This window comes from Brassica oleracea, chromosome C1, assembly GCF_000695525.1.
Source record: "Brassica oleracea var. oleracea cultivar TO1000 chromosome C1, BOL, whole genome shotgun sequence".
NCBI lineage: Eukaryota > Viridiplantae > Streptophyta > Magnoliopsida > Brassicales > Brassicaceae > Brassica > Brassica oleracea.
This window is the reverse complement of record NC_027748.1, coordinates 4,009,387-4,020,893: the sequence shown is the minus strand read 5'-3', so window position 1 is coordinate 4,020,893 and position 11,507 is coordinate 4,009,387. Positions and strand designations below refer to the sequence as shown.

General features: G+C 36.4%; 3 protein-coding genes and 1 pseudogene across 7 annotated transcripts; 2 read left to right on the top strand and 2 right to left on the bottom strand.

The window, feature by feature from the left end:
- Window positions 1-667: 667 nt before the first annotated feature.
- Window positions 668-2,517, bottom strand: LOC106319541 (zinc finger protein 622). The gene is made up of 5 exons (XM_013757909.1): window positions 2,336-2,517; window positions 1,597-2,160; window positions 1,337-1,506; window positions 1,041-1,256; window positions 668-941 (listed from the first exon to the last, which is right to left on the bottom strand). Exons 1-5 carry the CDS (start codon window positions 2,438-2,440, stop codon window positions 785-787), a joined length of 1,212 nt encoding a protein of 403 aa, XP_013613363.1. The 5' UTR covers window positions 2,441-2,517; the 3' UTR covers window positions 668-784.
- Window positions 2,518-4,474: 1,957 nt separating this feature from the next.
- On the top strand, window positions 4,475-8,028 carry LOC106308347 (protein KAKU4). 2 transcript variants are annotated; one of them, XM_013745515.1, is made up of 12 exons: window positions 4,475-4,835; window positions 5,184-5,224; window positions 5,546-5,616; window positions 5,711-5,805; window positions 5,881-5,972; window positions 6,143-6,325; window positions 6,489-6,630; window positions 6,764-6,801; window positions 6,900-6,957; window positions 7,058-7,156; window positions 7,230-7,371; window positions 7,461-8,028. In XM_013745515.1, the coding sequence occupies exons 1-12, from the start codon at window positions 4,577-4,579 to the stop codon at window positions 7,774-7,776; spliced, it is 1,536 nt and encodes a 511-aa protein (XP_013600969.1). In that variant the 5' UTR covers window positions 4,475-4,576; the 3' UTR covers window positions 7,777-8,028. The 2 variants fall into 2 exon arrangements, with proteins under 2 accessions (XP_013600969.1, XP_013600963.1); XM_013745509.1 differs by having other exon boundaries at window positions 6,897-6,957.
- A 108-nt stretch (window positions 8,029-8,136) lies between these two features.
- On the top strand, window positions 8,137-11,302 carry LOC106308361. Of its 4 annotated transcripts, XM_013745535.1 has the most exons (4): window positions 8,137-10,548; window positions 10,628-10,724; window positions 10,922-10,979; window positions 11,094-11,302. In XM_013745535.1, exon 1 carries the CDS (start codon window positions 9,290-9,292, stop codon window positions 10,409-10,411), a length of 1,122 nt encoding a protein of 373 aa, XP_013600989.1. In that variant the 5' UTR covers window positions 8,137-9,289; the 3' UTR covers window positions 10,412-10,548; window positions 10,628-10,724; window positions 10,922-10,979; window positions 11,094-11,302. The 4 variants fall into 4 exon arrangements, with proteins under 4 accessions (XP_013600989.1, XP_013600977.1, XP_013600981.1 ...); XM_013745523.1 differs by having other exon boundaries at window positions 8,137-10,724; XM_013745527.1 differs by lacking the exon at window positions 10,922-10,979 and having other exon boundaries at window positions 8,137-10,724.
- A 76-nt stretch (window positions 11,303-11,378) lies between these two features.
- LOC106329329 overlaps window positions 11,379-11,507 on the bottom strand; it is a 1,402-nt pseudogene continuing 1,273 nt past the window's right edge.

Here is an 11,507-nt window from a genome sequence, read left to right as displayed (position 1 = left end):
AAGTTGTCAATGATCGTTCAAAACTTTTATCAAAAAAATTGTTCAAAGTAAATTTTGAATCTAAAATATTGTATTTTATATGGTTTATAGTTTAATTTAAAACGCTATATATATTAATCCAATAATTAATTAAATTAGAATTTTTACTTATATAATTTTTGTAATCATTTGTATTTTTTCATAACAAAAATTTTAAACCATGGATCATAAAATTTGAATGTGAAACTTTTAACAGTTTTAGTAATTTATAGCTGTTTGTAAAAATTCAAAATATAACCTATAAATAAAAATTAGCTGTTTGTAAAAATTCAAAATATAACCTATAAATAAAAATTTAATTTTTTTTATATGGTTATTGTGGTTGTTTAATTTATTTAATAGTTTAAAATTAAACAAATATGATAGAAGATACAATATTTTTTATCAAATCTTTATTATTCAAAATCATTAATTGCCATATATACTTTAGCCACATTAGGCAATTCCGTAAATTTTATTTAAAGAAATAATAAAATACATTAATGATGAATTTATTGTTAGTTTAATAAAAATCTTATTATATAATTATATAATTATATGGACCAACATATTTCTCTAATGATTCTAAGAATCATTCTAGTGATGACATGTGGATACAAAAAGAAGTTATAATGCTTCTCAAATAATATATAGGGGATGTAACTTTATTAGTTATGTTTTTAAAGCTCAGTCTTATTATCACAAACACAACTTTGTCAAAGTACATGGAACAGTCGCACAATTCAAAAGGACAAAGCTCAGAGAGCTAATAAGGAACATTGTTGGGCAAGTTTCTTATGACGTTACTCTTCATTGCCATCTTGGTACGCATTGTCTCGCCTCTCTTGTTCATCTCCTTGAGCGCTTTCATCTTCACTCTATCCTCTTTCGATGGCACTGTCTTCAGACCAAGGCTCTTGTACCTGAGCATTAACCAATTATGGAAAATAACCTTAGTTAAGATTAACTTGATGATTCTCTAGTTTAATAGGTTGAATGATCGATCGGTTTGAGAGACAAACCTTGAAGACAGAGAGGCAACAATCTGGTTACTGTTTTGAGAACTTGGGCGCGGCTTCTGTCTATAGTAACGCATGAATTCACGTGACCCCAGAGTCCTAGACGTTGTTGTGTTCTCAGATCTCTCGGTGATCACGAGCTCAGAACCACCAACGAGTTCTACAGCGTTGTCTGTTTCACCAGCTACAACTATCTGGTCTCCAGTTTCATCAACATAACTGCTCAAATATGATAGATAATGCATTAAGATTTGGCACAAAAAGAGGGATACAAGAATAATAAAGATACTAGTAGAAACCTGCTGCTGTAGTCGTAGAACTCTTCTAGTTCAGCATCTTCCTCATCATCACCATCACCATAATGCAATTTGCAATGACTCTTTGCTTCCATATGCTTTCTTACAGCCTCTAAGCTGCTGAATGCATGGCACAGCTCGCTGCAGTAGAGACACATGTAGTCTCTCTTGACCTGAATGATGATCCATGGTATAAAGAGTAAATAGGAGTTTCAAAAAGTCCAAAAGCTTTACAAGAATGCTAAACGGATGAGAGTCCGAACCTTAAGACCGAGGTAAGTGAGAAGCCCTTCAGGATCTTTTAGATACTCAACATCCGGAACGAAGAAGCCATGGTGCTTATGCATGTGAACCATACAGATCTCTAAAGTCTTATGTTTCTTGTCACACATCAAACAACAGGTTGGATCCAGCTCATAAGCATCATCTTCATCCATATCATCCTCACCAGCTCCTGACTCATTCACATTCAACTTAGACAAAGCCTCCGAGGCCTCTTCCTCAGCATCAGCAGCCATTTCCTCATCTGAATCAGCCTCCACCCACTCATCATCACTCTCCTCATTCTCTTTATTCTTGAAACGGCGAGTAAGCGGCGTGACTATCGCTACATCCTCATCTCCGTTGCTTGTTTCCCCTTGCGAAACACGCAAAACGTGGCTCCGAGACTTGAGATGCTGCTCATGAGCCTTGGAGCTCCTGTAGCCTTTACCACAGACCCCGCAGGTGTAAAGCATAGGCGCTTCATCTGATTTGCCTTTCTCCAGAGCAAGAGCAGATTGTCTCGCCTCAAACAACTCTTCCGTAACCCCGGGAACTCCAGCTACCTAAACGTATCCAAAACCTCAACATCAAGAACAATGATAAAGTGAAACCATTTCGATAAAAGAAATGATAAAGTTTTGATTTTTTTTGCTCAGAAGCTTTCATTTTTATCTTAAGCAAAACCATCGGAATAGAATTTTCCGACGAACAAATAATAAACCGACAAAAATATATGACCTTGCGCTTGAGATTGTAACGGTGCCAATCGGAGCTGTAATGGAGCTTTCGTTCAGCTTCGTTCTCGAACTCCATGTTACACGCGTTACATGTTAAGCCCGGCATCTCTCACCAGCTCGATCGATTCCGATGAGCGAAAGAACAGAAATGAACAGATCAATCGATTCCAAATGGTTTTGCTCGTTTCGTTTTGATGATGTTATGGGGAAAAGCTGCTAAGTTTCTAGTGGGCCTAAGGTTTTGTTGTTATTGGGCTTAAACTGTTAAAGCCCGTTGAATAAATGAACAGCAGGTTTATCCAATATCCAATACCAAAAAAAATAATAAACAGAAATTCATTTAAGAAATTAAATAAACGAAAAAAAGTTGTTCATTTTATTCTTCATAAAAAAAATAGAAGAGTAGATTTTTTTTCAAAAATTTCGTTCGTTCATGAAAAATTTAAAAGAATAGAGTAAGATCTATCTTGACCAAAAATTTAATCTAATTGGTAGTATAAAATTTGAAAAACAAATAATTGACCATAATATTTTTTTTTTCCTAAAATATTGTCATCAATCTATATTATTAAAACTGAAGTATCTTTTGATACTATTTGGAAACGTAGATAGTAAATTAAAAGTAAGTTGTTTGGAAACATTGATAGCAGATTAAATATTTTTTTTATTTACATATTTAGTTACTGTATTTCTTTCTCATTTACAGATTCTGGAAACACATATAGTAGATTAAATATTTTTTTTTATTTACACATTTAGCAATTGTATTTCTTTTTTAATTACAAATCTGTCAATTCACTTAAAATCAAAAATTTAAATTAATTAATTACAATGAATTGTTATTTCTTTTTTCTGAAAATAAAAAACACAAATTGTAATATATAGTATATATTAATCTGCTACAATACAATTTTCAAGAAACCCAAATATCATAAAATTAATAATAATTCATAAAACCTACTCTCAAAAAATTAAATCATTTTTAAATAAATAAACAAAAAAAATCAATAGGTTAATATATGAATATTACAATTACATCAAATTGCATCAAGTTAAATATAATATTACGTACAGATAAAAAAATATCAAACATCTAATCTATTAAAACAAAAGTACACTTATAGAATAACCCTAAAAGTTACACAATATTTACAGCCAAATGCCATTAAGAATTAAATTAATCTCACATTAAAAATGATTGTCTTTTCTACATATTCATTGTTTTTCTAAAATAACTCAAACGAACTACAAACAAGGAAACAAATTATTAATAACTCAAACGAACTATATTGTTTTCCTAAATGTGATTTCCACGACTATAATAAAGGAACTACATTAATTTAGAATCCAGAATATTAAAACAAGCATAAAATCTTTGATTTACGTCTATAATAAAAGAACAAGCATAAAAACTTAGATAAACATTTGTGGAATAAGCACAAGATCTTATCACGTTTTTACATTCTTTTTTTTTACTTTTCAAAATTACTTCATTAATTTTATTTACCATTATAATTCAATGTCATTTAATTTTACGTATTAACCATAATAATTTCACGTGTCAAAATGAAATTACTCCATTAGTGACAAGAAGTCAAACCGGTTAACAAATTTATTTTTATTTGTTTACTAGATCATTTAGACATGGTCATTCATGTATTCGTTCAGATACATATCAATATTTATGGATATCGAGTTTTTAGATTTAAAGTTAAACTATGTTCGGGTATTATAAATTTTCGAAAATGGTTCAGTTTGGATTCTTCTGGATCCGGGTAAGTTTGTAGGAACCTAAAAATATCTAAATAACTTATATGTTTTAAGAATATCACTAAAAAATTTATAAAAAGATAAAAATAAAACCCGCACGGATGTGCGGGTCAAGCTCGAGTCTATATTATAATATAATATATTCTACACTAAATACATTTTACAAAACATAAAAATATAAATGGACATTTTATAAAATTAATGGTTTATAAATTTACATTGAACGCAAATTAAATCTAACAGCCGTGCGGGGGCGGATCAAGATATAATTGGCCTTAATGTGGAAAACAAACATGAATTCATTTTAAAAAATGATTAGTAATTCTAACCGCAGCCCTGTTAATTAGGAAACAAAACTGGGGTGAGAAAAAACAGATAAAAAAAAAATATAGAGGGAGGAGAACAAGAAGACGACAAATAACTAGAAAAAACATCAACGAACTCTCTCACTTTCTCCCTTCTGCCTTCTCCCATGGATTCCGACGCCGGACCACGTCAGCCTCAATCCGGAGGCAAGATTGTTCGACCTCGCCGGAGATTCGCCGTCAAGACGCCGTACGACCGCCCCGCTCCAAGATCCAGAGATCCTCCTCAGCAAAACCCTAGTTGGATCTCCAGGCTCGTTTACAAACCTGTCACCGTGATTGCCTCCGGCGCCGGGAAATTCATTTCTTCCGTCGTCTTCTCTGAATCTTCCTCATCTTCTTCCGAGGACGAGGATTCATCTTCAGGTATATATATGTGTTGCCTTAATTCATTCGGTTAAGCAAAAAAAAATGAATACTTTCGTTAGATTCAGACAAGATTAGTTTGGAAATTTCGGTTTTTTTGTTTGGTCGGAAACTCGGAATCTGAAACCAACCCTTTTTCTTTGAAATGTGAATTTGATTTAAAGCTTCCACCTTTTTTTTCTATTTCCTTCATTAATGTCACTTAATTGCAGTGAATCATTGTATTAGTTCTCAAGCTCTAATGTTTTTTTTTTCATATACGGGTTTAACTATGTTCCACCCATCATCCTGCTTGTTTCTTCCTTATACTCTTTTGAAGTAGGTTTCATTTGTTTTCTGATATTGAAGGTGATGATGAGGATGTTCTCGAAGATGAAACAATGGTTGAGGTACTAACCACCTTACTCGTTTTGTGTGATTATGCTATGCCTTGTTTTAAATTTACTTAGAGACCCTTGGCCTGTAATCTCCAAGTTCATTCTTCACAGAACTGATTCAAGCTATATTGGCCTAGTGTATGGTGTTACCAAAGGTTCTCTAGTTTGAAAATTTTCGATATGGTTTTGTGCTGAGTCTACCTTTTCACCAGTTTGATTGTTTTGTAGAAGTACACAAAGTTGACTTTTTCAACTTTGTAATTTTTGATGGAAGTCTTATTTCAGTTTATGTGAAGCGATTATGATGTGTTCTTGTGTTAATATGACCTTCAGGAATCAACCATCCAAAGACTCGGTTCTAAGCGTGTAATTGAGCAGCTTCTCATGCAAGAAACATTTGCAAGGTATTTACAAGTGTCTAGACATATAGTTGAAAATAAATCTGTAATATTTTTTCATGAGGAGCTTGTTAAGCTGTTGATTTGTATGTTGTTCCAGGGAAGAAGGCGATAGATTAATAGATATCATCAAGGCGAGGGTTGTAGATCATCCCAGTGTCCCCACTCCTAATGAGGGGAGGCATAGTGATAATGGTATGTAACTAATCTTGTGCAAGCAGACGAGATTAGTCTATGTGATAACATTTTCTCGCTTTTTTTCTTTCTCAGAGGTGGATGTGGGTGAAATGTCTAATAAAGCTGTCATGGAAGCAAAAAGATGGTTGGAGGAGAAGAAATCAGCATCAAATTCAAAGTCTATAGTAAGTTCAGATCTCTCTAGCTAGAGTAGTTTTAAGTATTATCATGTGCTCGCAAAAAAAAAAAAATCATCTTCTGATAGTTTTTCTTGACCAATTCCACCATTTATAGTTTCTTCTCCAATGTGCTTTAGACAATGATAACCACCTCAGTTTTTATTTTCAACTTCCAGGCAACTGAAGATGGTGGTGGATCGCCTGTGGATGTGGCCAAGTCATATATGAGATCTCGTCTGCCATGGGGATCTCCAGCTGCGAACACTTCAGAGTTTCGCTCACCATCACCAGCAGGGATGCAACTTATTAAGGAAGGGACGCCGTTTCCTTACAGTGCTGGAAACTTCTCCTCTTCCAAGGTGCAGTGCATACTCATCTTCTGGTCAAAACATTGTTTGAAAGTCTTGAGTTTTTTCTTTGTCCAGTTTTCAAAAAAAGAAGAAGTTGCATACCGTTATGTATGTCTTATGACTCCTCTCAAAGTTATGCATATGCATTCTGATTTTGGATACCAAAATGCAGCTGAGAAGGAGATCCCGTTCGAATCCTACATGGAATATTCAAGATGAAATTCGCAAAGTCAGAGCTAAAGCAACAGAGGAAATGCTTAAAACTGTATCCCCTCGTAGTGTAGCATCATTGAATGTTGATGGAGGTGCTCAAGGTGTTTTTTTTTCCTTTTTATTCTCATGTGTAAATAAGTGTTTTTCAGTATATGGCAACATGAGATAAAGCTGAAAGTAGTTTCTGCTCTGGTTTACATGTAGTAACTCTTTTTGTTTCTGTTTTTTTTTCAGCTATACAGATTGAGCAAAGCGTGGTCCTACCAAATCAGGTATCACGCACCCTTTACACTATGTGTCTCTATAGCAAGAACGAACTTGGAGGTTTAATCTTTTCTTTCTTCCCTTGTATTTTACTTGATTGAAGAAGACTACGGAAGCTAATCAAGCCGTTGAAGAAACAAGAGTTATACACAACACTAGATCTCGTTAGTTATATCCCTTCGTCCGTTTTTTTTCCTTCTTATATACACTTTCTCATCTTCGATTCATATAGTCCATCTCATGTATTTAACCTTTTCTGCTAAGGTGGAGTTGTCTCCACACAAGGAACCGGTGTTGATGTCTCCAATGATGTGAGTAATGACTTTATCCAGCCTAGCTCAACTATTGGAGAGACCACAAATGGTAATATCTTGGATTTGGTTTTGGATGATGTTTGTGGTTGGTTCTCTTTATTAACTTGTTAATATTAATAAAGCTGTCTTGGCTCCTGGAGCAACTTTGGATCCAACCGGGAGCTTTTGTATCCCAAAGGATGTGTTTGAAACATCAAAGGAAGCTGATGATGATATAGGTGCAACACATCCTATAGCCAACGGTCTCCCATCTTCATCACCTAGGTGCAAAAAAAAAAAATTACTCTTTTAAAAAAACTGGCTTCTTTGTATGATTGGTTTGACATAAGATAACAAGTGCCTTCTTTTTTCAGCTCACCAGTGGCAATGGAAGCTGAGGCTTCCGAGCCTATAGTTGAAACTCCTGGTGATGATATCACCGTAGGGAATGGCTTAGATGGTGCGATTGATAGCAAGGAAAACAATGATAGCGATTCTAGCGCCTCGCATAACAGTTCAAGCACGCATGAGAAAGAGTGGCTCCCGGGAGACCAGTCTCTACCGAACTCAAACTCAGCAAGTAGCAGCCCTGGTACTAGCAAGGTCTTGGCGCAACCCACGAGAAGAGGAGGACGAGGGCGAGGTAGGGGAAGATGTAGAGGAGTTCGAGGCAAAGGACGGGGAAAATAAAAAGAACTGTAAGAAGAGAGCTGTACACAAGAAACACAGTGCAGTAGGAGAGTTAGGATTATGTGACATGTATGTTTAGGTACCAGTCCTACTCTGTTTGTCTATCAAATGTCATTTCGTTATCTCTTTAGGCTGTTTATTGTACTCTTTTGTAGTATTCGAGTTAGGAGGATCTTGTGGAAGTGATGTCGAACTGTGTCTCTGTTTATTTAATGTTTATGTTGTAGCTGACAAAGCTTTACTGTTTGAAGATTCAATACTCTACTCTTTATTCAGTTTCAAATATAAAAAAAAAAAATTGTTGACCAAAAAGGCTAGCACTTGTTGTTGGGAACAAATCTCAAAGCACTAACAAGTAAGTAACACAATCATCTTCAGTCTTATAAATTGTAATTTGTGTAACTACTTTTCAACAGAAATTCAGACATGATCCACCGATGTAGTAGTACCTAGTATCAATAGTAGATGAGATTACTCTCGGATCAGAAGACTGCAAGATGCATAAATGGGTTCTATCTATTTCTTATGTCAACTTAGTTTAAGCCAAGGTAGAAAGTACAATAAGCAGAGAAAGTGAGAGAAGAAAAAAAAACAGACAGAATAAAAAAAAGAGGAAGAAGAAGAAGAAGAAGAAAACGAACAAAAACCCAATAAGCAGCGATCGATGCTTTTAATAAAACAAAGAAGAGTGAAAAAAGCATTCGGCTTCTAAAGGGCAAATACGAACAAAGCCCACGACGACGCCGAGAAATCATTTGTGTTTGGTCGGAACAACAAGTTTACTTCTTCTTTTTGTGTTCGGTCCTTCTTTTTTTTGTCGCTTGTCTGAATTTCTGGGTCAATCTTGGGCAAAAAAAAAAAACAAGGTTATTCCTTTTTGTTCTCTCAATTCAATCTTCCAACAACACTTGTTGTTGTATCTCTGCTTCCAAAGCTTGGGGTCCCGCTTCCCTCATTCCCTCGCTTCATTTCGAATTCGTTGCTCTGTTCTCAAGCACGAATCTTTTTTTCCTTCTTCTTCCTCAAACTCCACTGATCTCGATTTGCTCCAGCTGTAATTCTCAAAGTTGTTAGCTTTACGAATTGGGCGTGAAAGAGAAATGCTGGATTGCTCTGCTCTGATTCAGTTTCGTCTTGGAAGTTGGTAACTTTTGAGCGCTAGGGTTTGTAGTATTATCCTGATACTGAATCAGCCAAAGGTGGAAACTTTAAGGTTGTTAGTGTGAGCTGGGTAGTAGATGATGATGATGATGATGATCTCTGTTCTCTAGGGTTTTGGTTTTGGGAGGAGGATATGAGATTTGGATTTGCATTGTACAGCTCCTAGATTTACCAGTTCTAGGGTTGGATTTGTAGCAAAAGCCTTCAGCTAAGTTCTTGAAATGCTTCTGGATGAGAAGTTATAATAAGTTAATGAGTTGGATGTATTGGTGTGAAGGGTAACTAGCCTCTGATTGTTTCCATCGGGTTTCTAGTTTTGAAGAAGAAGAAAGAAGCACAAAGAGAGAGAAGTATGCAAGGTGCTGAAGATCATCACAGGATTGATCTGGCTGAGCTGAAACTGCATATAGTGAAGAAGATTGGTGTTGAGAGATCCAGAAGATACTTTTATTACTTGGGTAGGTTTCTGAGTCAGAAGCTTACCAAGGTTGAGTTTGATAAGTCATGTCACCGTCTTTTGGGAAGGGAGAATCTTCCTCTACACAACAAGCTGATTCACTCCATCTTGAAGAATGCATCTCTTGCTAAATCCCCACCATTTCAAAAAGCCAAATCTTTGGTGCTTGGGAAAGAAGATAGACCTCAACAAAGCGGATCTCTCATCCCTAACCATAATCCGGTTTTGTCAAATGGGGCGTTACACAAGGTTCGGTCTGGAACGTGTGATAGGCCTAGTCCACTTGGGCCTAACGGAAAGGTTGATACTCAGTTGCATCAGCCACTTTGGAGAGAAGACAAAAGCAGTAATAGATATAAAGAGAACGGTGACGTTGGACCTGTTGCTTATCATAGTTCAGGTCCAGATTCTGGTGAACGAGGCGGTCCATTACCTTATCATAGTAAAGGTAAGGTCACAGCACAAGTTATCAGAGATGATGATGTAGCTCAAGAGGAGCGAGGTAGATTGGTTCTTTCCAAGAATCCTGTAATGGCACCTCTAGGGATTATTCCATTCAGTGGGACCCGGAGAACAGTTCCAGCGTCGACCAGGGGTGACTTCATAACTTGCTATGACAGTGGTGGATTATCAGAGACAGAGATGCTGAGAAAAAGGATGGAGAGTATTGCAGCAGCACAGGGTCTAGGAGGGGTTTCAGCGGAGTGTTCCACTATGTTAAATAACATGTTGGACTTGTACTTGAAGAAACTGGTCAAGTCATGCGTTGATTTGTCTGGAGCTCGGTCCAAGCCTGGAAACCAAAGTTTAGACAAACCGCAGAGCCGAGAGAAGATTGTGAATGGGATGTGGCCGAGTAACCAACCGTCTGAGATAACGCAAGAACAGCAGCAGCCGGTGTCTTTGCTTGATTTTAGAGCTGCGATGGAGCTAAATCCACATCAACTTGGCGAAGACTGGCCACTGCTTCTGGAGAAAATTAGCATGCGTTCATTTGAAGAAAGAGAAGGGGTGTGAATGAAAATGTTTTGGGATGTTGGATATTGCAAATTGTCTGAGTAAAGCTGCTCTTGTCCCAAAGAAACTGGTTTTGGTCCAGTGGAGCTGATGGCTGAGAGACACGTCTATGTTCTGCAGCGGCAGGCTCGGGGCAGGTTAGTAGATATTTCCAAATGCAGCTCAAGATCAAAGAACCGTATTTGAATGCAAAATACGTGTTGTTGTTAAGAACAGTAGCCATCCCAGCGAGTTTCAAGATCTGTGAGGCTGATAAGGGAATCAAGGGAGAGAGTTTTGGAAGAGATAACTTTGGGTTTGAGGTGGGAGCAAGGTACAAAATAGTCGTGTAATATCTGGAGTATTGCTGTGTATGTAACATAGTTTTAGAATTGTTTAAACTTTATAGCTTTGAAAAGACATTGACGTCACTTTTACCTGCATTTACTTTACATTTTTGTTTTCCCGTTTCAATGAAAAAGGTTATTTTAATAGTCCTCAATGTCGGGTGTTAATTTGCTATCATGTTAGTGAGAACATTGTTGTCCCTGCACAAAACTTATTTTCATCAAGAGATCCAAATAACCAGGTTCGTTGTTGCTTTTCAAGATACTGACCGAGATTAAATGATATAAGATGAGATCTTTGTTCTTCAAATGACATCTTTAGCGTCTTACCTGCTTTACATTACGGAAATAAACAGGCAATAGGCGAGAAGCGGAAGTAACACACACAGGAAGTTGTGTCGTTAGATAAAAGAGAGTTAAAGAGAATACAGGCCAGAGAGAGTCAAAGCCAAGCCGGTGTGAAATTTGTATATGTACACAAAGCAAATGGTGAAGCCCTTTTTAGGCGGGTTCCATTGTTGTTCACAGGCTCTGATTGAAAGAAATACTACAAGGAACGAGGAGAAAGACGGTTATTTAGAGGAGGAGGTCTCTGCAGTGGTTTTGCAGATTGGGCACCAACTCTTCATCCGCAACCATTCTGGCACATACTTCAAATAGTATAGCCTCCCAACTTCATCACCTATTGTATACTCTTCCTGTGAACCCAAAAAAAAATTATAGACCTGATATCTTGTGAATTTACATGTTTTTAACTTCTTATTCTTGCA